Source organism: Peromyscus leucopus, chromosome 4, assembly GCF_004664715.2.
Source record: "Peromyscus leucopus breed LL Stock chromosome 4, UCI_PerLeu_2.1, whole genome shotgun sequence".
In the NCBI taxonomy this organism is placed as follows: Eukaryota; Metazoa; Chordata; class Mammalia; order Rodentia; family Cricetidae; genus Peromyscus; species Peromyscus leucopus.
This window is the reverse complement of record NC_051066.1, coordinates 135324736-135352350: the sequence shown is the minus strand read 5'-3', so window position 1 is coordinate 135352350 and position 27615 is coordinate 135324736. Positions and strand designations below refer to the sequence as shown.

The 27615-nt window shown below is 45.7% G+C and overlaps 1 protein-coding gene across 2 annotated transcripts in view; it reads right to left on the bottom strand.

The window, feature by feature from the left end:
* Positions 1-27615, bottom strand: part of Dhx35 (DEAH-box helicase 35) — a 64133-nt gene that overhangs the window by 18104 nt on the left and 18414 nt on the right. Inside the window, exons 5-14 of one of the 2 annotated variants that reach the window (XM_028889224.2) lie at positions 24706-24810; positions 22167-22228; positions 21160-21229; positions 18964-19023; positions 12243-12355; positions 10687-10783; positions 8668-8826; positions 5997-6207; positions 2416-2540; positions 343-397 (exon numbers count right to left, since the gene is read on the bottom strand). In XM_028889224.2, the coding sequence (XP_028745057.1) occupies positions 343-397; positions 2416-2540; positions 5997-6207; positions 8668-8826; positions 10687-10783; positions 12243-12355; positions 18964-19023; positions 21160-21229; positions 22167-22228; positions 24706-24810 (1057 nt within the window). Of the gene's footprint in view, positions 1-342; positions 398-2415; positions 2541-5996; positions 6208-8667; positions 8827-10686; positions 10784-12242; positions 12356-18963; positions 19024-21159; positions 21230-22166; positions 22229-24705; positions 24831-27615 lie in introns of both variants that reach the window. The other variant, XM_037205409.1, reaches the window with a different exon arrangement.

Here is a 27615-nt window from a genome sequence, read left to right as displayed (position 1 = left end):
CTGGCAGGCAGAGAGAATAAATAGGAGGAGAAATCTGGTAAGAAAGGATGAAAGAGCAAACAAGAGGAGGACAGAAGGACGCCAAGGGCCAGCCACCCAGCTACAGAGCAAGCCATGGAGAATGGTATACAGAAATAGAGAAAGTTAAACCCCAGAGGCAAAGGTAGATGGATAATTTAAGAAAAGCTGGCTAGAAACAAGCCAAGCTAAGGCCGGGCATTCCTAAGAAAGAATAAGCCTCCGTGTATTATTAAAGAGCTGGGTGGTGGGCCCCCAAAAGGGTAAAAAGAACCAACAACATACCTATTATCATACAAGAGAACACATGAAAAATGGGCATACCTCCGAGAGCATAGAGTAATTCCAAGGCTTGAACCATCGACTGTGCTGGCGGGGGCTGAAAAACACACAAAAGTCCTCCTAGATTAGTTTCTCTGACAAGAAACTGAGAAAACGTGACCACTCTGGCTCACTCTCCCTCTATCACGCCCTATGTGCCCAGTCTCCACGCTGCTCGTACCTAAAACTTCGCCTCCCACCTCTGCAGCATCCTTGGCAGTGCTTTCTCCAAGACTTAACTGCTTTTCAAGCCGCCCTCCCTCACCCCCACTCCATCAGTGGAGACAGCCCCTATTCTAAACCACCCCTTCACTATCCTAAGCTCACCTCAGCTGTCTCCTGTACTGGGAGCTACAAATCCTGCAGCACAGGGAGAGTACTAACTTCTACTACCCAGGTCTTGCCAAAGACAAGCTAGTAACATGTTCAAATTGCTGAAAATACAGAGAACATTAATATTGCAAAGTGCATCAAGGCTCACACTGTGCCCTTCAATGGGTGCTCTGACACCTCTTTCCCTCTCTTAAAATCCTCACTGAGAATCTTTGCATGCCAGGCATCAGTGGTCCCTTCTAGGGACTCAATTCCTAGTAAACCAGCTAACAAGATCAGTACCTTTCCAGACTGCTCTGCCTCTCCTCTGAATGTACAGAGCAACAAATGTACTTTAAGCATCAGAGAAATTTAACTCAATTTCACAGATGAGGAAAGTACTGGTAAGAAAAGGTCATCTGAACAAGGCCTTGCAGCCCTTGACAGCAGGGTCAGAAGCTAAACTGAGGCCTTTTTGTTGTTGTTTTGCAAAGAACAAAGCCAAGCCTTTAAAAGATCTAGTGACTGACTAAATAGTCTTTACAGTGTGGGACTGACACCTGATTGGCTACACACAGGAGAGCCAAGGAATCACTGGGTGAAAGTCATGCGGCTTGTGAACCGAGCTTCCCTCAGCTATCACTGCCTTCTTCAGAGAGGCAATGCACACACCAGCTCAGCGGGGAGCTTATGTATCTGGAGGTCTACTGTGAGAAAGTAACAGAACAGCCAAGCACCATGTTAGTGCATCAGGTTCCTGTGGGCACACACGGTCTTGTTCTGTCTGTGTTCTCCTGTTCCATCTTTTGCACTCACAGAAGCTCCAGGGTAATTACTTTAAATCACTACACAATACTCCACTAGTGTCATACTCTATAAAGAAGTCAATTCTTCTATAAGTCGGCAGATGACAAATACTCTCGGAAATTACTAACAGACATTAACAGATAAGTAAGCTTAAAAATTTATATGAAGCCGGGCGGTAGTGGCGCACGCCTTTAATCACAGCACTCGGGAGGCAGAGCCAGGAGGATCTCTGTGAGTTCGAGGCCAGCCTGGGCTACCAAGTGAGTCCCAGGAAAGGCGCAAAGCTACACAGAGAAACCCTGTCTCGAGAAACCAAAAAAAAAAAAAAAAAAAAAAATTTATATGAAATATAAAGTGACCGATAAACTTTAAAAAAATCTACCATATGAGAAACAACAAAAAGAATGGATATCACATCTTTGCCACTGGCCCACCATTACATCTGTGCACCCGAGAGAGAATGATGAGTGTAGTGGGAGCATCCAGGCCAGGCTGCACATGCCGCTGAGACCCTAGCAGAGCCAGGCAGCCGTGCATCAGGAGTCTACAGAAGGTCTAAGGTCCTATAACCTACCTTAGAAAATCATCATAGATACCGTGAGCCATAGGGTCCCTCCCGAAGCCTTGAGTTCCCTCAGCCTTAATACTCTACAGCTAGGCCCATTCACACCCTCTCGGTCCTGATGATAGCTCCCACAGGAGGAACGAACGGGCTGGAGGCCCCTTCCTTCGTCTCTCTGAGCACTGGTCAAGCTGCCCTGTGGCTACTCACGCACTCATCTCTCCCCTAGAACAAAGCTACAGAGGAAGAAGAACTCTGGCTCTCCGGGCCGCCAGTTTGCCCCACACCCTGCACAGGACCAAGTGGCATATGGTGTTTTAGCTGAGGGGAAAGAAGAAGATGGCATGTCTTCACACCATAACCCCACAAGCTCCTCAGCCAGAAGCAAGACTTACAGACATGAAGTGGAACCTGAGGACATTGTCGATCCCTAGGGCTTTCAGCTGCAGGATGACGGGGGCCAAATTGCTGCGCTGCATCTCAGGGACAGTGGACTGAGGTAACTGGTCAAAGGCTTCCTCTAAGAATAGGATCAGAAAGGGATCAAATGGGACACTCACATGCACCATATGCCAGAGTCTTCCTTGTCTGCCTTGAGCCAGAGCTCTGTGATTCTGGGACCAGGTACACAACATTATGATACAAAGTTGTTTTTACATTCTACTTAAAAAATATATTGAAAAATATACTTGAATATATACATACATACATACATATATACACACACATATATATATATAAATACACACTTATATTTATGTATAAAAATACACCCCAATAAAAAACATGTTACTTTACTTCAGAATGACACTTTTCAAATGTCTTTTCATCAGTGAAATACAAAGCAGCAGGTATCTGCATCATCACTATCAGGCCCAGTTCCTGTTAACTCTGTGTAGGGTAGGGTACATCAAGGAAGCAAGAACAGCACAAATAAGCAAAAAACAACGTAAAAATAAATCACTAAATCTGCCACCAGAATCTGACGAAGGACCTAATTACAAAGAGCAAAAATTGTACAAATACAGCTTTTAAATCAAGGAGCCAAATGCAGCGTCACACCCTGGATCCTGTCCTTGCATGTCCCACAGGAACAAAAGGTAACCTCAAACAGGAGAAAGCACCCCAAGGCAGAGAGGTAGGGGTGGAGGGGGGAGGACAGGGAGTCAGGGGAGGACTTTATGAAACCAGACCAAAGGGTGGGTAGAAGGAGGGCATGAAATCATTTCTGTGTGTATCAGAAAGCCATGGATTATACACGCCAAATCCTCCCATCTAAGTCAACACTCTACAGATGCACACCCTTCCTAAACACCAGCATCGCCCGCCCAGCCTCCATTTAGATCAGAAAGCTATAGCTAACTAGAGAGGAAATAAGCACACCAGAGTCTCCTGGAGAAACACTACTATCAACAGAACTTCAAAAGGTTGTCTCTAAGAAAAAAGACAGCCAATATTCCGGACTGTGAACATAAACTGCCAAATGCACGGGTCTAGCTGGAAGGTTCTAGATGGCAGACAACAGAAGGAAAGGAAACTCTTTATTTATAAGAACACTGTGGATACAATACTGTTACCAGGGTAACCACATTCCCCAAATACACCACTGACCAAGGCAGAAGCAAGTCATTAGCTGAGAGGCTGGCCCTACTGAGAAGACGCTGAGGGAAGCAGGTATTGATGCTCAGAGATGAAGACGTGATGGCACTCAGAAGCTACAAAGGCCCCGAGCACAGGCAATGCCCCGGGGAGTGTCAGAGGTAGGAAGGACCTGGATCAAGACCAGAAAACAGGCCCTACAAGGAGCAAATGCTCCTCCCATGAACCCCTGGAGGTCAGGAAAGAGGACAGCAGAGACGGGGGAAAGGCTCTAGAGGGGCTGCCGGGAGCATCAGGAGGATCTGCTGGGCCCAGACAGACGAGGCATCAAAGGCAGGAGTGGAGGAAGTGGGAAACAGAGAGCGTGTCTAAGAACAGAGTACAGCTGAGAACCCAGTAGAATATAAGTGAGAACAGAAGCGCTGAGGAAAAGCTCGAAGATTCTGGAAAACGAAATGATCTGCACCATCTGAAAACTCAGCTAAGATCTGAAGGCTGGGCACTAACACACTGGCCCCTGGCCCTTCCCAACCACACTCCTGCTAAAGCAGCTACAGCTAAGGACTCAGTAACCTTCCACCCAAATGCACCTGCCCAGCTTTGGTCCATGTCCTATCACATGATTTCTTTGACGCATGAGATGCTGGTACCCATTTCCACTTTAAAAATAATATGAGTTGGAATTGGAGAGATGGCTCAGTGGTTAAGAGCTCTGGCCGCATTTGCAGATGACCCAGGTTCAGTTGCCTAGCACCCATGTGGTGGGACAGAATCACCTGTAATTCCAAGTCTAGGACACGCAACGCCCTCTTCTGACCTCCTCAAGTACCAGGCATACATACGGTGCACAGACATACATTAAGGCAAAAAAAACCCACAAACTAAAATTACACAAAACTAAAAGTAATAACTTGAGTTGTTGGGAATGGTGGCACACATCTTTAAATCCCAGCACTTGTGAGGGAAAGGTAGGGAAATCTCTGAGTCTGAGGCCAACCTGGGCTACACAGAGAGAGAGACTCTGCCTCAAAAATAAATAAATAAAACAACCTGAGTTCCTTTAAAAGTTAAACACACAATTACTTTATCCACAACTCTGCAGTTCCTCATAGAATAAAGGTTTTTCTGCATGTCTCAAGTCCACACACACACTTATCCCCAGCACCACTAACCCCTAGAGCCTAAGAGAAACAGTGAAAATGATGAATGGACAGATTGTATGCATGTACATAATGGACGATTACTCAGTCATCCCATTCCCTCTCCCCACTGTTCTGAAACCAGTCTCCAGTGCCCTACCCCCGCACTTGGACAGCCCGGGCTGCAGTAAGAACAGGCTCACACACTGCATGGCTGTGAGGCACTCCCTGCTCCGCAACTCCCAGCAGGGGAAAATGCACGCTCTCTGCTTCGATGGCCTCCTTTCCTCTACAGCCACTTATCACACCAGGGCAAGCTGCTCTTCTCCTGGATCTGCTTCTACCACCATACCATCTACAATGTAGCCACGGCACATGGCTTACTGAGCCCTAGGAGCCCAGGCCCTGATGACATGCTGGGGGGAAAGGAGGGCTAGGTGTGAAGGTCAAGGTGTAGTGATGCTCTGAGTTCCATACCCCACTGAGGAAGAGAGAGAAGGACAGGCAGAGATATACATCAATAACTGTACAAGGATGATGGAAACAGGAACGAAAGAAAGATACCTGGCAGTGCTTAGCTCTCAGATTCTTAAGCAACTGCAGGTGGATACTAGACAGAGGAAGGACTAATGACTGGAAAATTCCATCTGTACACCAGGAAGGTGTGTGCAGAGGCAGGGGCGGGGGGTAGTGTCTCAGTACCACTCCCAGTGAAAGAGACACACAGAGAAACAGCAGCTCTGGAGCATCACAGTACCTGTGCCTCCCAGTATCAGCAGGCTGAGAGAGGAAAGCTCGGTAAGGGCCAGGACTGTGCCCTCAGAACCTAGCATGGCTCAGGATACAGAGTGCTCTGTTGTCTCTGAATGAGTCTCAGAACAACTCAGAAAAGACAAACAGGGATGTGATGTGAGCGGCCACTGGATTCCGGAGTCTCAGGGAAAGAACACAGCACATTAGACAGAACAGAGGGAGGAAGACGGCACTTGATGTCAGCTGGGGGTCTGACATGGGGCCCAACACAGGTTAAAACAGATGTGACAGGCAGGCGGTGGTTCACTGAGCTAGCCTTGGCCAATGGGGATTCCTAGCAAAGAAAACAAGAAGTGGTGGGGACCCTGGGAGGGAGAGCTGGATTTTATGGTAAGTTCTGCCACAAGGGACAAATTTATGCCCTGTGATCCAAAGCCCAGGCTACGATAAGAAAATGCAAAGTTGTTAAGAAACACCATACATACCTGTATAAAGGCGGTAACACTTTCCGGAGCGGTTGCGCCCACCACGCCCTGCCCTCTGGTTGGCTGACGCCTGAGACACTGGTACCACCACCAAGCATTCAATAGCTGTCCTGGGGTTGTAGGCTCGGAGCTTCATAAAGCCACAGTCAATCACATACACAATGCCACTGATTGTGATGGAAGTTTCTGCCACATTGGTGGCCACAATCACCTACCAAGAAGAGAAAGAAAGCTAGTTGGTTCTTTCCACTTTAAATAAGCTTAAAAATCCAACCGATATTTTGGTATTTCAAACATCATGATGTGAGGCAGGAGTTAAAGAGCCAGGATACCGGGTGAAAATGTTCCAGTTCTATAACCATACACAGCTCCCTCAAGCTCCTGAGCCCTCCTTCCTCATCTACATAGTGTGACCACCGTCTCCCGAGGGTTGTCGAGGGGAGAAGATCCAAACATAAAGAGATCAGAACCTAACACTGAGCACACGGTGAGTTCTTCATGTCTAGTTTCTCTTTTGCACAACCAAACAGCCATCTCGTACAGTCATGTTCATCTATTTACGCACTATCTCTATGGCTCTGCATTTGACCAAGCGCTGTTGAAGGTGCTAGGAATGTTCAATGGAGGAGAGAAAGCCCTGCTCTCCAGAGTTCAAGTTCTAGACTAGTGTGTCTACAGTGGAAGCACCTCTAACAGGCTGATAACTTCAGAGAGCAGCAGGTACCGGGGAGAAAGCACAACCCAGTAAGAGTATATGCTGTGCCACTATATGCTATATAGCACACGTTACACATTATATATTATAATAAAGTTTCCCCTTCACATTGCTGTCCAGAGAAAACATCACTGAAACATGAATGTGAGCTGAGGCCTACCATCAGGAACTGGCCACCCCTACAGAGACCAGAGAGAAGAGCCACAGGAAGGAGATACTGCCAACACAGCCACTGTGCAAGGAGCTTGGGGACAAAGGGGGCCAAGCTAGCGTGCAGCAGTCTCTGGCTACCATGCATACTGCCAGCTGCCTTTGCCAGGTTTGACGCAGATGGGGACAGGTATATAAAACACACACAACGTTTTTTCAAACACTTCCCGTTTTAAAATCATTCTATGAAAATCTTCCTACTTTGATATAATAGAGGGTTACAGTTTTACACTTACTACAAAGCCTTCTATCTAAAAGCTGTTGCTGAGGCAGGTGAGACGGCTCAGCGGGTAAGGGATCCAGATGCATGGTAGCCAGAGACTGCTGTCAACCCTGACAACCTGAGTTCAATCCCTGAGACCCACATGGTGGAAGAAAAGAACTGACTCCCATCTCATAAGTACACTCTGACCTCCGTATGTCCATGGCACATATATGCCTGGCCCCACCCCACATAAATAAATGTAATAAAAATTTTAATTACATGTTCTACAGCTAGGAACTCTGAGACCTGAAGCTAAGTAACTTAGGGCAAGGCACGCAGCCACTCAAGATTAAAACCCGGCCTGTAGATTGGCTGACCACAGTTCGTGTGTGACTGGGCAGGTTCAGACTATTCCATGCCAAATGGTCTGAAGCTGGGAGTGGGTCCTCAGACCCAGACCATCCCTCGCCTACTTCACCTGCCATATACTCCACATCTGGGAAGGAGAAAGGAGGAGGAGGGGCAGAAATCTAGCTCCTGATTCCTCCCATCCAATGCTTCTTGCCACCACACCTATCCTCAACCTAATTTCAAAGCTAGATATTTAAGTGACTTAAACTTGACTCTACAAGCAAACTGGATTAGGAACCACTGCTAGTAACTTTATCTAGTTCTGACTGACCACAATCCACACTGACAGTCTCTGAGGCTAAGGCAATAACGTGTCGAGAAAAACATTAGGCAGGCAGAAAAGCTACAAGAAGTAAGCTGCTCTGATAATTACCGTCAAAGGGGCCTTTCTCAGGGCAGGTTTGGAAATCCTCAGAGCACACTACCTACTATGCATTTTTAGATCTGCTGTATAGAAACACGGATCTCAGGTTTGAAAGAAAAGTCCTGCTTAGCAAAGTTCACTTTGATTAAAAAAATAAAACAGGTAGAGGGCTAGAGAGATGGCCCAGCAGTTAAGAGAACTAACTACTTTTCCAAAGGACCTGGGTTCAATTCCCAGCACCCATGTGGCAGCTCACAACTGTCTGCACCTCCAAAATCTGACACTCTCACACACACAGACATACACGCAGGCAAAACACCAATGCACATAAAGTGAAAATAAATACATTATAAAAATAAAACACGGTCTGGGAGACGGTTCAGAGGGCAAAGTGCTGGCTGGGCAAGTGTGGGGCCCTGAGTCTCCAGAACCCACACAAAGCCAGGTAGGGTAGCATGCGTCTGTAATCCCAGAACTCATACAGTGAGAGGAGGCAGAGAGAGAAGCAACCCAGCATCTGTGGGCCACCTAGCCTGGCAGACACAGCAGCAAGCAACAGAGACTGTCTCCATCAAGGCTGTCCTCTGACCTCAACATATGCACTGTGGCATATGCCCACGCTTACACACATGAATGCTCTCACACACATATACAAGAGCACACATTAATACAAACACATACCAAAAACACCTTTGTGGTACACGACAAAGGGGAGCCAATGTGATTACAAATGGCTGCAAGCACCACTGATGAGCAGGAGTCTCACCTTTCTGACGCTGTGGGACACCCTTTCAAACACCTTCATCTGCTCAAAAGAAGGCAGTCCTGCATACATGGGGAGAACCCGGAGGTGTTTCTTCATCCCCGTGCGAGCCAGCGCCCGGGCCTGCTCGATCAGCATGGATACAACCATTTCCACTTCTTCCTAAACGCAGAACCAGAAGCCAGAGAAGCTGGTCACGGCTTCACACTGCAAGAACAAATGCTGGCACACGGGCTTTAACTCTGGTCACTGCAGCAACCGCAGTGCTGCCGGGTCCCACTCAGGATGGCAGCCAATCAAACGCTACCGAATAACAGTATCAAAGGCAAGAAACCGTAACTGTACAATTAATTAGTAAAACTAAACCTTCTGGAGTTAAGAGACGAGTTCCCATAAACAAACAATGAGGAAGTGGAGAGATGGCTCAGTGGTAAAGCGTGTACTGCTCTTGCGGAGGACCCGAGTTCAGTTCCCATCACTCACTGGAGAGATGGCTCAGTGGTAAAGCATGTACTGCTCTTGCAGAGGACCCGAGTTCAGTTCCCATCACCCACGTCAGGCAGCTTACTCTGCCTGTGACTCCAGCTCCAGGGTATCCCACACCCTCTTCAGGCCTCCACACAGGCATCTGCACTCACTGCACATAAATCTACACAAACACATAATTCTTAAATGACTATTTTTACACAGCTTTTATGGACCGAGGCAAACAGAATTCCATGTGGACGGACATGCTGAGCATTCTGTGCATATGGACAAGCTGCGGCCTATGACATCATGGTAAGCTTTCCTAAGAGAAGATTACTAACTATGGGAAAGTTTGGCAGTGAAAAAGGCTGCAGCTGGAGGTAGTTCTGAGAAGAGCTATAACCATAAGAGAATATTCTGGCTCATTCAAATGTTTTCCACTATGTGGCCACTGGCCACTGCACAATGAGCTGGAAAGATATCCAAATTAAAGGACCCACTCCTAACGTCAGGCCACTTAGGAAAGGGTGCCCAACTTTTTGGCCACAGGTTGAGATTGAAACATGCACAAAGCACAATGTACCTAGTACAACATCCAACACTGGCAAACAAAACAGCCCACTTGATGTAAAACCTTATTTATTCTGAAATCACTATAATACATTTCAAATATGGGGACAGAAGAGATGGTTCAGAGGTTAAGAGTGCTCGCTGTTCTTTTACAGGATCTGGGTTCAGTTCCCACCACAGGCAGATCATAACCACCTGTAACTCCGGTTCCAATCGATCTGACACCCTCCTGTGTCCTCCATGGGCACATGCACCCACATGATGATACACAAAGGCTCACACACATACACAAAAAGTAAAATTAAAATAAAAAATGCCACTAACCCTCTATGGACAGAATAGGGAGGAGTTAATGACCCTCTGACAATCTAGATGGTAGACAATGACATCAAACCAACCATTGTTTATGCAATTTAGCAACCTCAAAATACAATTAAACATGACACAAGTGACTGGAGAGATGGCTCAGTAATTAAAAGCACTGACTGCTCTTCCAGAGGACCTACGCTTAATTCCCAGCACCCACGTGGCAGCTCACAAACAACTGTAACTCCAATTCCAGGCAACCTGACACTGTTTTCTGATCTCCTCAGGCACCAAGCATGCAGGCAAAACAGCCACACACATTTAAAAAAGAAAAAAAAGAAAGAAAGAGAGAGAGAGAGAGAGAGAGAGAGAGAGGAAGGAAGGAAGGAAGGAAGGAAGGAAGGAAGGAAGGAAGGAAGGAAGGAAGGAAGGAAAGAAAAGAAAAGAAAAGAAAAGAAAAGAAAAGAAAAGAAAAGAAAAGAAAAGAAAGGAAAAGAAAAGAGAGAAGAGAAGAAAAGAAAAGAGAAAAGAAAAGAAAAGAGAGAAGAGAAGAGAAGAGAAGAAAAGAGAAGAGAAGAGAAGAGAAGAAAAGAAAAGAACAAATGGCTAAGAACAGAGCTCTATGTTAATTCTGGTATTGCTCTAACATGTCTATGCAGAGGGACTGGGTGGAGTTACCTGACCAGTAAGGAAGGCTAGTATATCTCCATCTCCCTCTGTCTGGTGAATTTTCACCACAGTATCCACAGTTGCCTTGATATAATCTGGAACAGGACTGGAAAAAATACATGAGGAAAAAGATCATCACTGGAACAAGTTCATTAATCACAGATCCAATTACACTAATAACCTGGCAGCGAAACCTCATCAGAGTTAGTTTGGGCCAACCTAGCAGCCAACATAATTAGCATATGGATAAGTAAATAAATGTGCACTCCTTTTTTTCAAATGCAGTAATCAAGAACTGACGATGTATCTCAATGGTACAGCACTTGTCTAACATCTGTAAGGTCCTAGGTTCAATTCCCAGCACAAGAAAGAAAAAAAATGGCATTAAATGTAGCCTTTCTGTACATAATTACATGTAAACAATGGTTTTCAGCTTTATTTGCTAAGAAATAAAGATTATTCTGGAAGACAGAATGTTCTGGAAGCATCACTGCTGAATTCAGTCTTGACTCTCCTGTACAAATGTACATGCATCTGTGGCCATCAGCTCAGCTGGAGAGATTAACGCAGTAAGAGGCTAGTGGGAGGCACATGCATATTATTTATCTTCAGCTTGCAAAGATGCCACAGGCTTCAGCCCCTGCAGAACTCCATTGTCTTGGTTAGGGTATTCTATTCTGTGATGAAACACCATGACAAAAAGCAAGTTGGGGAGGAATCATGGAAGGAGGTCAGGACAGGAACTCAAAACAGGGCAGGAACCTGGAGGCAGGAGCTGATGCAGAGGCCATGGAGGAGTGCTGCTCACTAACTTCTCCTCATGGCTTGTCAGCCCATTTTCTTACAGAACCTAGGCCCACCAGCCCAGGGGTGGCCTCACCCACAATGGCCTGGGCCCCCTCCCATCAATCACTAATTAAGAAACCACCGTACAGCCCGAGCTTAGGGAGGCATTGTCTCTACTGAGGCTCCCCCATCTCTAATAACTCTAGCTTGTGTCAAACTGACAAAAACCAGCCAGCACAGCAAAGCCATCATCTCCTGGCCAGGACCTATGGGTTGAGTGAATGGAAATGGCAAACACTCCCTCCAGCTTGAAGGACTCAAAGATGAAGTTTGCAACTCTCTGGATTTATCAGGCACCAGACAAGGCCTAGTAACTAGGTACAGCAATTAGGTTGGCCCCTTTCTTACTAGGAACATCTCCCAAAAGTGTAGGCCTTCTTGCTAAGGATGTAGACAACAAAAGACAGGACTCAGCAGTGCTTCCTTACTGACGGCACCCTGGGAACCCCCAGTTCAGAAAACTGCCAAACTACCTCCCATCAGCCTACTATGACTTTACTCTCTCCAGCTGAGCTGATGGCCACAGATGCATGTAAATTTGCACAGGCGAGTCAAGACTAAATTCAGCAGTGATGCTGGTCCAGCTTCCAGAACATTCTATGGATAATAGGCGCTACACCATACCCCTCTCCACACTGCAGGCAGATGGCATTCTCTAATATTCTGCATGATAGGCGAGGTCCCATATCATCACCATCAAGAATCAAGCATTACCAAACCTTTGTAGGTAAAAGATATCCACTGGAAATGTCCGCCCTTCCACTGTAAGGGTCACACAGGTATCCCTGGCTGGGTCACTAGTTTCATTCTGGTTAAAGAAATCTCGAAATTTCTGAAAATAAATAAATACATAAAGATTATCCACATTTATCTGAAAAAAAAAAAAGAAAAGAAAAAAGAAGGATGGTTCATAGCAACCCACAGAAAGAAAATATAAAACCGGCAGAGGTATGTGGGGCAGTAGAATTAGACACATACAATGACGATTACACTCGGAGGAATAGCTTATTTTATTTTAGAGACAGGATCCCGTGTAGCCTAACTAACCTCAAACTCACTACACAGCTGAGGCTGGCCTTGAACTCCTGATCCTCCTGCCTCCACTTCTTGAGTGCTGGAATAATGTATGTGCTATCACACCACACAAAGTGATTTTCTAAATTTACAATTTTCTTTCTTTTACAGATCCACCAAGCCATCTCCCCAGGGACCAGCTTCATTCTGTTGACACAGGGTCTTGAAACTCAGCTCAGACAGACCTGAAATGTAGCCCAGGCTAGACTCAAACTCAGGATCATCCTGCCTCTGCCTCCTGGATGCTGGGATTACAGGCGTGCGCCAGCACATTCAGTGAAATTTACTTTTCTCTTACTGAAACTGCAGGGAAATTTTCTTTTTTTTCTTTTAATTATTTCTTTTATTTTAAAAAAAAACATTTCATTCATTTTACATACCAACCACAGATCCCTCTCTCATCCCTCCTCCTGCTCCCCGCACCCCTCATCCTCTTCTTCCATGGGGGACAGCAAAGCAGGGAAATTTTCAATGACAGATTCTAAAGGTTTGATTACAATTAAGGGTTAAAATTCAATGACTCTAAGCTGCCACCCTCTATGTTTTATTTAGCTGACAATTAGGTGTGACTCAGTTTGGTACAGGTTAAACCAGGCTGGTGGACAGCTCTAATATGGAGAGCACACATCTGATGGCACAAGGTTGTCAATTCCTAAATTGCACGGCAGGTGTGTCTCTGATATGTAGTTATTGTAACTTCCCATCTTACTATAATGTCAGGCCATCTGAGAGCATGAACAGTGTCTTCTCCAATCGTGTGCACATGAATGCTGACACAGGACAGGACAGAACAGAACCACTTCTTAATCAATGAAGGAACTTCCTCGCAGTGGAGATCTTGGGCCTGAATCACTATGACTATGAGAAAGAGGCTGGGACAGAACTGTACAGAACCAGCCAGGGCCAGGTTTAAACATTGCAGGCAGCTCAGAGACAGCAAAGGTGGACACAAGCAACACGGTCAAGACTGTCACCAACACCCAGTGTCAGCTGAGCCAGGGGCCAAGGACGGACTGGATAGCCTTGAGGAAAAAGAGTAGAGATTCAAGACCCCTCACCCACAAAGTGAGTGAGGAGGCAGGAAGAACGGGGACAGCAGGGCCCAGGGCTGCAGGAGGAGGACTTTAAGAAGGGCTTGCTGGACATAGATACCATCAGGACATGCAAAACAGTGAGAGAGGTGAGGCCGTGACAGCCATACTGGATGGTGTGGATGACTGGTCTCCAGATGTTGGAAGTGCTGACCCAGAGCTACTCTTTAAAGAACACTCCCCACGTACTGAGAGACACAGAGTCTATGTCCTTAAGAGTTTTATCAGGTATCTTCACAAGGAATGTACAGATAAAACCCAAAAACTCAGGCTAGAGAGAAGGCTCAGTGGTTAAGAGCACTTCTTCCAGAGGACCAGATTCAATTTCCAGTACCCACATGGTGGCCCCCAACTATCTAAAACTCCAGTTACAGGAAGTTTGATGCCCTTTCCTAACCTCCATGGGTACACAGATTATACACACACACACACACACACACACACACACACACACACACACACACACACACGCATACACACACACACACACACACACACACACACACACACACACACACACACACACACACACACAAGCCCCTCACCTGGAAAAATCTGAGTACAGTTCAAGAGGTGGGGTCACAATGACAGGAGCACAGAGTAGAAATGGAACAAGATGGAGAGGAAAGGGGACAGTCCATGAGAGAAAATGGAAATAATGTGGACCTCTGCTGGGCCATCGGCCAGCTCGCTCCAGCTTCCTGTCCTGGGAGCTGCCCCCACCTGGCCCACACCAGAGAGCTCCCAGCAGCCATGTCCATGCCCTCCCTAGTCCCCACCCAAGTCAACAAGACTGATCTGTGCAAACCAGTCCAATGTGGGAATCTGACATCAGAGGACTCAGGATCCTTCACCAGGACTCATCAAAGACAAAACAACTGGAAATGTCTGCAAGTCTTGAGTCTGTCATGCAGAGAGATTCAAGCAGAATGCGATACAAAGGTAAAGGAACACTCTGCAGTCACACCTGCTGTGTATGTAACTGCTCACCTAATCAAGCTTCTACAAACAGGACAGCTCAACCAATCAAGGCAACTAACTATCCGATCAGCCTCCAGCCTCTCAACCACTTCCCTGCCGCAGACATTGGTGTCCCATCTACAGGCTGGGCCACCCACCCAAGCGAAACCACAGCAGGTGGCCTGTCAGCAGTATTACACATCTAGGCAGTTGACATTAAGTTTGTCACCTACAGACATAGCAACTTGGGCCAGAAGATGAGTCTAGGGCATCCTTGGGCCTCCAGATCCAAATGCTAGGTAGCCACACCCTGCCCTTGCTCACTTCCACGAGGTGGTCCTCTCTCCAGGACTCTTCAGCCCACTAACATCCTCTTCCTCTCACTTAAGAATACACACCCACATGGGGCCACATCTACCCACACCACACCCTAAGCCAGGAGACCCCATACCTGGCTGTCTCCCTTCAATGCTCCCCTTGGGGATGTTCAGGGGAGGAAGAGAAAGAGGAATGAATAGCCTATAGCTGACCCTGGGCCCAGGTGAGTAGTGCTAAGTTCCACCATGCCCTACATCAGAACACACCAAGCAATGACTAATCTAGGCTCCGCCTTCCAACTCACAAAAGATTTCAGGAGAGGGTGGTGGTGGCACACACTTTTAATCTCAGCACTCAAGAGGCAGAGCCAGGCGGATCTCTGTGAGTTCAAGGCCAGCCTTGTCTACAGAGCGAGATCCAGGACAGGCACCAAAACTACAGAGAAACGCTATGTCGGGGGAAAAAAAAGATTTCAGGAAATTATATCTACATCACCTACTACAGTCAGAACTGAATGAGGCAATGTTTTCCAGTCTCTATGACATACTAAGAGTCAATCTGTACCTAAGGCTCAGGGAACACTATGAAAGAGGGAGAGGATAAGGGAGTTTTCTGCGAGACAGAAGCTACACCTACAGCCTCACCAACATGAATGCCTAACAAGGACAACAGCAGACATGCTAACATGGACAGGGAAAGACCTCAACTCTACACAATGAACTACAGGCAACTGAAGAATACCGAGAGGGACAAATAAGTCTCTAGGGAAAAGCACACCAACTGATTTTCTAATCCGAAGGGTCAGTCCTGAAAACATACATACAAGAAATAATATACAGACTAAGCAGGTTATATTTAGAAATATACGTGCATATTCACAGATGCATGTAACAATTAACAAAGGTCATGAATTTGGAAGAGAGCAAGGAGAATATATGGGAGGGTTAAGAGAAAGAAAAGGGAAGGGGGAAATGGTGTAAGTATATTATAGCATCAAAAAGAGAAGAAAAAAGATAATGCAAGGTGGCAGTAAGTAGTTCATAGTTACCAATTAGCAATGAGCCCACGGGGGTGGGGGAGTATGACTTGGACATTATATTTTTCACCACAACTAGGCCTGTTTAGGTCAATTTTTCAGTTTATAATTTTTAAGAGAGAAAGAAGGAAGGAAAGATAACAGAGATCTGTGCAAGTGTCCCACAAAGAAGAGAACCAGGGAGGGTCAGACTCCTCCTGTAATGGTTCCCTGACACAGTCTACAGTCACCTGGGAAGAAAGAGTCTCAATGAGTGACAGTCTAGATCAGGTCAGCCTGTGGACATGTCTGTCACGAGGGGAGGGAATGTCTTGGTTATATTAATTGATATGAGAAGACTCAAGCCCATCATGGGCAGCACCATTCTAACTGTACTATGAGTGGGAAAAAGGTAGGGCCAGCAAGATGGCTCACAGCTTAAGAGCACTGGCTTACATGAGTTAAGAGGACCAGGGTTCAATTCCCAGCACCCATATGGCAGCTCACAACCAACTGCTACTCCACTCCCAGGAATCCGATGCCCTCTCCTGGCTTCCATGGGCACTGAACACACATGATGCAGACATACATGCAGGCAAAACACCCATACGCATAAAAGCAAATGTTTTTTAATTAATAAGTGTTTAAAAGACTAAGGAAAAGATGAGCTGAAGTAAGCATGTGTGCATTTATTTCTCCCTGAGAACTAAAATTAAACACTTTCATTCCTAGCTGTTGTTTGTCAAGGTATGTTATCACAGCATCAGAAATGCAATTGCAACACCTCCAGAGGACATTCCAGCGGACATCACAGTGACAGAGATGACAAGGAGCAGTTCAAACCCAGAGGTGATCACGGGCAGCCAAGAGCTCCAACAGCTTGTCAACAAGGTGTACACAGGCAGACACCTTTCACCAAGTGAATCTGCATTCTTCCACTCATAGGGAGACAGAGGAACAAGCTAGGGGCCAGCCCCTCACATCTCAGCTGTAATACAGAGCTCCTGGCTGGCATTTCCATAACTATTCCCTATGTCTCTACCCGACACAAGAATGATCTTCCTGAGTCCCAAATATGAGCAAGTCACTATCCTACCCTACTACACTATAAGGCAAGAGGGTAAAATCATGAGTAAGACAGAGTCCCACCCTTCAAGGATTCAAGCAATTCCTGAACATGCATCTAAAATCAGTGCACCTGTAACACACACAAAGCAGTACAAGAGGACAGAAGCATCAGAGGCAGGGCCTCAGAGGAAAGCCTCTCTGAGGAGGTGAGGTTCTCCTGGACCAGAGTAAGACACTGGCGGAGCCATAGGGATGTCTGGAAGAAAAACTGACTGGAAGAACCCTCCCTCATCCCAAGGAGAAGCCTGGTTCTCTCAGAAGAACAGAAGGGGCCAGTGCGGCTGGTACACAAAGAACACTAGACAGAGGAGAAAGGAGTTGAAGTCAGGACAGTAGCTGAGGATGGAGCACCCCTGAGGATGGAGTACCCACAGATGGGTCACCCTGAAAATGGAGCATGCCTGAGGATAGAGTACCCTGAAAATGGAGCACCCTTGAGAATAGGGCACCCCTGAGGATGGGGCACCCTGAGGATGGAGTACCCCTGAAAATGGAGCACCTGAGAATGGAGCACACCTGAGAATGGAGCACCCGTGAGAATGGGGCACCCCTGAGAATGGAGCACCCCTGAGAATGGAGCACCCCTGATTATGGAGCACCCCTGAGGATGGGGCACCCTGAGGATGGAGTACCCCTGAAAATGGAGCACCTGAGAATGGAGCACACCTGAGGATGGAGTACCCCTGAAAATGGAGCACCTGAGAATGGAGCACTCCTGAGAATGGGGCACCCCTGAGAATGGAGCACCCCTGAGAATGGAGCACCCCTGAGGATGGGGCACCCCTGATTATGGAGCACCCCTGAGAATGGGACACCCTGAGGATGGAGCACCCCTGAGGATAGAGTACCCCTAAAAATGGAGCACCTCTGAGAATGGAGTACTCCTGGAAATGGGGCACCCCTGTGGGGGCTGGCAGGCTGAGTTCTGGCAGCTTCCAGAACTCACAGTTCCTTGTGGCTCCCACATGGTCAGGGAAGCCTGTTCCCCCTTTGCCCATGAAAAAAAGTGTCATGTTATCTCAAACCCTGCTAAAATGTGACCTCCTCAGTGACAAGTTCCTAAACTAAAAAGCAGCCTTCTAGGTTACCTTAACACACTGACACCTATTTATGCGCCTCCTTCTCTGGACTCGGGGGATATGGATCACCAGTAGTTAGCAGGGGCCTTAGCATATAGACTATATAAACAGCAAGTGGCCAAAAGAATGGGATGAATTGAACTGTGTTTTTCAAAAAAAATACTAGTTGTCAAGAGAGTAAATCAGCCATATAAGAACACAGGACCAGAGAGATGGCTTGGTTGGTAAAGATGCCTGCTGCCAAGCCTGACAATCTCGATCCCTGGGACCCACATGGTGGAAGGTCAGAACTGTTTCCTCCAAGCTGTTCCGACCTCCACCATGGCATGTGTGCCCCCCACCACACATACAAAAAAATTTAAAAAAAATTTTAATTAAAAAAGAAAAAAGAACCACTTAACATGAAAACTACTACATTACAGGAAAAACTTCAATTGCACCAAAAACATTAAAACAAGTGTGTAATTTTCATAAATAAATTCAAGAAATATAGCCTCACACTGAAAAGTAACTAAAAAAAAAAACTGCCTGTGTCAGGAGGAGGACAGCAGAGACAGAGACAAGACAAGTGGGTAGTCATCAGCTCTCTTAGTTAATTACAGGCTAATTTCTACTCACAGTGAGAAGGAGCATCGTGTGGCATCCAGGGCACCAGACGGCCCCCAAATGAGGCAGGTCACTCTGCCAATGACATGCTTTGGCTGGAGGTTTGTTCCTAAGGATGTCTGACAATTCCACGGTTTACACAGAAGAGGGAGAAGAGAGATGCCCTTACCTCTGCATCCAGAGTGGCGGAGGCCACAATCAGGCGAAGATCCCCTCGTTTTTTCTGAATCTGAAAAAGAAGGCATCAGGAAATCATGGTGACAGTGGAACTGTGTACAATTCCTAGCCAGACACGGTGACTCAGGCCTGCAAATTCCAGCAAGCAGGAGACCAGGGAAAGAGGGTCACTCACAAGTTTAAGACAGCAAGACCCTGTCTCAAAACAAAGAGGAGGCGTATCAGTGAGACAAGAACACTCAAACAACTGGCTGCTGATGTCCCAAATCACTATGAAGTAGACCACTCTTCCTGATTTGGAAAATATACGAAATCTTCTAAACTATGACCTCATAAAAAGTTTATACAAAATGTAAAGGGAATTTAAAACTTCAACCATAACCCTACCCCACTGTCTAACTCTAACCCTAAATTTAAGGACTGAATTTGAAATTATTAAAAATAACACTTTCTCTCGCATGTGAGTTCTGGGGTAGTGTAAATGTACAAATTCAAAGTCAGAAGAATGAAAAGTACATTAAAATCAAGAAATGACAAATTGTGACACCAAGATAACAATATGGGCATTAATGGTTATTCAAAGAAATGTGGTCCCTGGGCACAGTTCAGCTGCCATACTCAGGAGCGGCTGTGTGAGGCTCCTCAACACCGGCAAAGCCTGCACAGAACTGCCCTCGATCACACTGTCCCAAGTGGGGATAACCTAGTGGGAAATTCCTCATTCATATCAGCCCAGATAAAATAACAACAACAACAAAAGCAGTTAGATATTCCCAGTCATGTGCCACTTCAGGGCTACACAAAGACACAAGGCTGAGGGGGTGGCGAGTGTCTGATCCTAAACCACCTTCCCTCACCCCACTGTGGACAGACACGGTCCCAGAGAACATCCTTTTCTCATCTGCACAAAGGTAAACGTACAGCATCATCTTCAGATCTGTGCCGCCTTATTTAAGCCTCACAACAAATTATGACGTCCTGCAAGTCTGCCCAGCAGACTTCCTCATGACGCAGGTCCTGGTCTGCCCTTGTCCAGGCAGCAGCCACTACCCACAAGTGGCTATGCAGAGCCTTTGAAATACACTAGCATGATGGAAAGAGTAAATTGTTATTGTATTCCCCTTTCAATAATTCAAATCTAAACACCCACAGGTGGCTAATAATGGTTATAGTTACAATATAGGCTCATACCCACACAGACACAGAGATACTGGTTTAAAGATGGGTAAGTTTGGCAGTCAAAATTTACACTCAGGCAGTCTTCCCAAGGCCAGAGTTCTTGGTCATCCCAATCTACCTACCACTTCTTTCTAAACTCTTGTCACTGAGGATTTGTATAGAGAAAACAACAAATAAAAAAAAATTCAATAATATTATAATAATATAATAAGGGTAGGAACCAGAGAGTGGAGGTAACAGCTAAAACTAAACAATGAACAAGAAAGATCATTATAAATACCTCTATCCTGACATACGTTTGAAATATTTTGAAGTGTTAAAAAGAGAAAAGAAACAGAAATGCAATACATCTAATTTCAGGGTGCTCGCTGCCACAAGGCCTGACATACACTTAGACACACACATGCCTGACAGCACAGGAAGAATATGGTAGACACCAGGAGCCACTGTGTAGCCACTGAAAACACTGTCTTCGGGGGCTTGGAGGTGGCTCGTGGCTAAGAGCCTGGCTGTTCTTACAGAGATTCTGCTCCCAGCACCCATAGCAGGCAGCTCACAACCACCTGTTACTCCATTCTCGGGGATCTGACTCCCTCTTCTGGCTTCTGCAGGCACTTGCACACATGTGGTTCACAGACATACACAAAGGCACACACATATTCATAACATAAATACAAAATACTTAAAATAATAACAATAATAATGTCATCAAAAACTATTTCACAATAAAGAGAAATGATCTTGATGTAATACTAACACGTGCAAGATACAAAATTGCACACATTATCCAATCCCACTGTGTCAGGACATATACACAGGCAGGCAGACACAGACAGAGAAGAAAACACACCAACATTTGCCTCATGTTTTTCTCTGAATGGATAGGACAATGGATAATTTTTTCCCTTTGTATTTCTTGGATTTTCCAAATTGCTATAATTACTTTCCTAACCTGGCAACAATATAAAAAGAAAACACACAAAGCAAAATACTGACAGTGGAGTCATACCTTCTTCAGCAAGCCAATGGCAATGTCCGTATATAAGGTCCTCTCATGGGCTTCGTCCAGCATGATGACACTAAGAATCAGAGAGACACTCTAAATGAGCATTGAAGTAACACCCCACAAAATCCCACCCCAGCCACCAAAGAAACCTCTGGGTACTCAGCCCTCATGTAATGATACCGAATCAAGAGAAAACCCAAGTCATACTTTGCCAATGAGGTCATTCCTAATCTCTAGAAACATGATTTCAACAACCTTTGTGAGAATGACAACACACTATTTGCAAAGACCTTCACCAGCCACCGTGGATTCCAAAAGAATTGAATAGCTGGTTCTAACTGGTACGCACGACCTATAACCAACCCCACAGAACACATTCAATAACAAAACCCAGCTACCTCAAAGATGTTAAGCCATGAGAACAGCCAAAGAGGGATGACAGATTTGTGAAATACATATGCCAGGGAGTGAAACGGGACATCATCTCTCAAATACCAAAGCTGCAGGGCAACACCAGTGCTCCCAGTGATGGCCAAAGACACACAGAGATAAGTCCTCAGCTGGACTTTGTACACTGCATTCACCAGAACACTGGCCGGAGGGCAGAAGCCGAACACTCGCCTAACGTGTAGGCCCCGAGTCCCATCCCCAGCACCTGGCTGGTCACTTCTCTGGCTGGGTTGTGGTTCTGCAGTTACTCCAATTCCTGGAGTATCTCACAGGCAAGATAAACACAGACAAGCCAGCAGGCAGACTAGTGACAGATGTCCATGGGCCCGCTTGTGTTCATGTTTTTGTTTGTCTGCTTTATGTACTCACTGTTGCTGCCTGTAAGAGGCACCACTATCAAAATCTTGAAAAACTTCCAAGGGCAGAAAGAGCCACCATCAGGAAAGAGGACAGTTGAGAGAAGCTGAGCAGACCCAAATCTCAGCTGCTAACCCAACTGCTTCCCAGTGTACAAGTGAGCTTTGGAAACCTTAGAAAGTTCTACAGGAAATCACATTTACCTATATTTTGTTAACAATGGATCAACCATCATTTCTCTGACCAGCATCCCATCTGTAAGGAACTAAAAAGTAAAAATACAAAGATAGAGAAATTTATTTACATTGATGATTCAAGTTCAAATATAATCTCTGTTCCCGTGTAAGAACAACCCAGGCAGCACAGTAAGGACAACACCCCAGCAGCTTTATTCATCCAGCAATAGAACGCTTTGCAAAAAAGAAAGAAGATCCCACACAGGGCTGCAGACCTTTCAACTCCATCTCTGTGTTACCTGGCCTAGTTGCTAATGTTAATTAGCATCAACAGCAATCTGCGTATAATCAACAGTGAATCTCCCACTTACCATTATTTACTATGTGAATGCATTGAGTCAGGGCTGACTCCTCAGCATGTTCTCAACCTCAGCCTCCACTGACAGAGCCACAGTTTTAAGAGCATGGGCTTCGGAGACACCCTGCTTGAGTTCAGAGCCCAGCACTACTTTTACCTGCTGTAAATACCCAGGTCAAGAGCTTACCATCTCTGAGCCTCATTCTTCACTTGTCAAATGAGATGATATAACGACTGCAATGAATTACAGTGCAAACCAAGTAGGATTAGTGAACACTAACAAAATGCTTCAGAAATTAGCAGTCAGCAAGTGGGTGCCATTATTCTCACCCCAAAACCAAGCCGGTGCATGAACAAGCTCTCCTTCACTCTTATCTCACTTTGACTTTAAGAGTGGAATGTGTTTCTAACAAATTGCTTGGCCTTGGTTCCAGCTGTTTTACACACACACACACACACACACACACACACACACACACACGCCACAGAATGGAAAGTTCTATCAATGACAGTCTCAGCAGACAGAGCTTCTCATGGACCCAAAAACAGCCACATGACTACAACACCCATCCAACATTAACTGGTCTACATATAACTAAAGGCATAAACACATATTCTCTTTACCTGACAACATGGGTATCAAAAATTTGGAAAACAAAGCCTGTTGGCTAATTTTATGTCAGCCTGGCACACGCTAGAGTCATGTAGGAAGAGGAACCTCAACTGAGAAAATTCCCTCACCAGGTTGGCCACTGAGCAAGTCTGTGGGTATTTTCTTGATTGAAGATTGATAAAGAAGGCCCAACTCACTTTGGGCATGGCCACCCCTAGACAGTAGTCCTGGCTGGTAAGAAAGCAGGCTGAGCAAGTCAGGAGGAGTAAGCCAGTAAGTGTTACAGAATGTTTGTTTAACTACACAAAGATGTGCTACATTTGTTTATGTAAAGATGTGTTGCATTTGTTTAATTATATAAAAATGTATTGTGGTTTTATCTTGCCTGCCTAAGGCAACTGAATGGTCTAATAAGCCAAACGACCAATAGTGAGGGACGTGGTACAGGTGGAACTTCTTGGCAGGGAGAGTAAGTAGGAGGGGGAATTTAGGTTCAGGAAAGAAAAAAAGAGAGACAGGGAGACATCAGGGGCCAGAAAGACAGACATGAAGGAGGCAGGAAAGTAGGACATAAAGAATGATAGAAAGGTAAAAAGCCTGAAGGCAAAAAGTAGATGAATAGAAACAGGTTAAATTAAGTTGTAAGAGCAGGTGGGACAAAGCTAAGCTAAAGCCGAGCATTCATAATTAGTAGTAAGTCTCTGTGTCTTTGAGAGCTGGTTGGAGGCCCAAAGAAAATTCCAACTACAAGTAAGCAGCACTCCTCCATGGCCCCTGCTTCAGTTCCTGCCTTGAGCTACTGCCCTGATTTCCCTGGATAATGGACTAAAAGCTGTAAACTGAAATTGTATTATAAATAAATAAATGCATTCCTCGCCAAGTTGCTTCTGGTCATGGTGTTATGTTATTATGGCAATAGAAATCCTAACTAATCAAGATCCATTTTCTTACAAATGGCTACAGTGTTCACCTGGCTCATCTGAACAGTTTTAATTCCTGTGTTCCAATCTGCAAGGCAGCACCTGGTCTAAGGACCTAGCTTCCTTTCATCAGAGCACCTCGCTCACAGCTCTGTTCAACACTGGTTCTAGCACAGCGGGAAACAGTTCTCCGCTGAACTGATCATCACCAATTATTATTAGCCACTAGGTCAATTACCACTGAGACAGAATCCATTACATTAGATGGTTCTACCTAGCCAACCACTGTGAATTCCACACTGTACCAGTTTATACCAGTTCACACCAGTTCACCCCGTGTTTGTCTGTACAGCTTTGTTTCTCAGCATGGGAGTCGGTAGAAAAAGCCAAGCATGTGTAAGAAAGGGAACTCTGCATCCTTAGACTGTCACCAGTGGACACAAAATGGATGAGCCGCTGACCTCCCAAGCCTCAGCATTGTCAGCTGTAGACCAGGGATAAATCTTACTTCTGTGTTCTTTTCTGGGCAAAGATTCAAGGACTCTTTCAAACTGCTCTGGTCTTCACAGAAGATGAATGTCCCCAAGGGACCTTGCTGCCCTGGCCTGCACATGCTTTAATTCTCCAAGCAATGCTCTCCCTCATTCACACTGGAAGTCACTACAAGCACTTTACCTTAATTCTCGTGGCCAGCGGGTCGGTGCAGTCATCGAAGCGGATGCAGTAGCCCACCTCATGGCCCAGCACTGCGCCCCTTTCATCAGCTACTCTCCCTGCAACCTTTGAGAAGAAAGATCATGCTGAAAATAGAGACACAGGAATTACTGCACAGAGCACACACTACAGAAAGTTTATAGGTCATATTAAACAGCATGTGAACAATGAGAAGAAAAGGACAGGTCATTAGAGAGCAGTGAATACTGACTGATCAACTGATAGAGCTCTCCATTCTCTCATGGTCTTGAGACAACTTAAAACAGCATACAAGGGCTGGGCATGGTGGAGCAAGTCTTGAATCCCAGCACTGGGAGATGGAAGCAGGAGGATCTCTGTGAGTTTGAATCCAGCCCGATCCATACAGCAGTCTGAGGCCAGCTAGAGGTACACAGTGAGACCCTGTTTCAAAGTCAAAACAAAGCAGAAAGCATACAAAATAAAAGAAAAATCACACAATGATTCTATAGATCGGTACTGAGGAAACTGGGCTGTGTATGCAGTTCAGTGGTAGAGTATTTACCTATCAGTGTGGAAGGCCCCTGAGTTAAACGACCAGCACCAAAGGAAAAAAAAGAAAAGAAAGAAGGAAACCAAAGAAACGACACGTAAAATTCTAAACCACAGATTCAAAGCTAAAGAGCTACCACTCAGCGGTGGCACAGTAGCACAAGGCCCAGGGGGAGGGGGGGACAGGATGACTGAACACAGAAGTGGGCCAAGTTCATCTTCTCTTTGGAGGCAAGCCTGTACCAAAGGCCAGACATCTAACACAATTTTCAACCATACTCCAGCTCCAACACTCCTGAAATCAATGAAAACAAGAATTCGGCTTTGAAAACAGACAGGCCAGTGTCAGAAAAGACTAATGAAGGATCCACATGACCACAACAAAGCACAGGAGAAAACAAAATGCTGCAGTAAGAGGACTACCCTATCACACCAAAAAGTGAGGGGCAGTACAGGAAGGACTACGGCATATGCTGGTAACCCCAGTCCGTGGGAAGCGGAGGCAGGGGAATAAAAAATTCAAAGTCAGCCTGGGATACACAGCAAGACTCTGTCTCTAAAAGGGGGATGCTGACGAGATGGCCTGGCGCTTTCCTTGCAAGCATAAGGACCCACATTCAGAGCCTGGAATAGAGTATTATAACCCCAGCATGGGAGGCGGGTGGATTCCTAAGGCTCAGTGGCCAGCCAAGTGGCCTCCCAGTGAGCTCCAGGCCAAGGACAGACCCTGTCTCCAAAAGACAAGATGGAACCTGAGGAATGACACCTGGGGTTGTCTTCTAGCCTCTATACCCACATGTACACCTGTGCACAAATGCGTGCGCGCGCGCGCACACGCGCGCGCACAAACACACACACACACACGAATATAGGAAAAAAAATTTTAAAAATCCATCTAGCCAGATCCCTAACTATCTCAAAAAGACCATTTAAAGTTTACTAACTAATAGAAAATATCTGAACTAAAAGCCAGGGAGTGGCTCATGCCTGTAAAACCAGCTACTCGGAGATGAGAGGATTCAAGGGCAAGGCCAGCCTGGACAACTTCAGAAGTCTCTCCCACCACCTCAAAAAACCAGCATAAAGGGGCAGGTACATTTACTAGTTGCTTTTTCAAAGAGTTTCACATCTGCTAACTAAACATCCTGACTGAAAAGAACAAAGCTAAGCCATGAGGTTCCACGGCTCCGCACAGGCAGTCCGAGAAAGCAGGTGTGTCACCCTCCTTCCAGGCCAGGCAGCCCCAGACCCCATAGTCACTAGTGAGTTTGGAAAGCGCTTGCTCCAAGAAGGGTCTTGAGGCAGCCCAGACTCAGGAGCACAGACTCTCTGCATTCAGCCGTCCCACCATCAGTGTGCAAAAGAAACTGACAAGCAGACAGAGATCAGAAGTAGCTCCATCCAGTGCCTTGAAATTACAGATCTGACAAGATCCACTCAGATCAATCATCAAGCAGTAAGTCCACACCACGAAGTCTTTCAAAATACCTTATGAAACCAGAGATGCACCCTGCTTGGCTCTGCCTCTGGAGGGTGCATTTCCCAGGAGGCTTAGTTATCATGGTTGTTCTGAGCTAATCCTCCACATCACACCTCAGAAAAAGGTACACAGAATCTGTGTAGAGAATCTGTGTAGAGAAGCTGGGAACCTACAGGGAAAACAGGCTGGAAGAATGAGAACAAATGAGCCAAGCTCTTTATAAAACATTCATTTTGTGGGTATAAAGCAAAGCCAAACTCTTCTGTTCTTGTTAGTTCACTACTTGTGTAAGTACGCATTTTAAAAGTGTGTGTGTGTGTGTGTGTGTGTGTGTGTGTGTGTGTGTGTGTGTACACGTTTGGACGTTTGGGCTGGAGAGATGGCTCAGAGGTTAAGAGCATGTACTGTTCTTGCAGAACATCAAAGGTCAGTTCCCAGCACCCATGTTCAGTGACTCACAACTGCCTCTAATTCTAGCTCCAAGGGGACAAAGGCCTCTGACCTTCTTGGGCACCAGCAGCCACACATATACACACACAAATACACACAATAAAAATTTTAATTTTTTTCGTAATGTTTTAACTAAGTATAATGGCACACATCTATAATAGCAACAACCAGGAGGCTGAAGCAGGAGATCTGCCAGTTCCAGCCAGGCTGGGCTATGGGCACAAGTCCTCATCTTCAAATAAATACATAGATATATTAGCTATGTACATGAGATTTATTCTCAAACTCTTGTTTCACCATTTATAATTATACAGGGTTGCAGTCTGTTGGCTTTATTTGTTTGTTTGTTTTCTTATTTATCTATTATTTATTGTATGTGTAGATATGTAGGTGCCTGTGCCACAACTTGTGGGAAACAGTTCTCTCCTTCC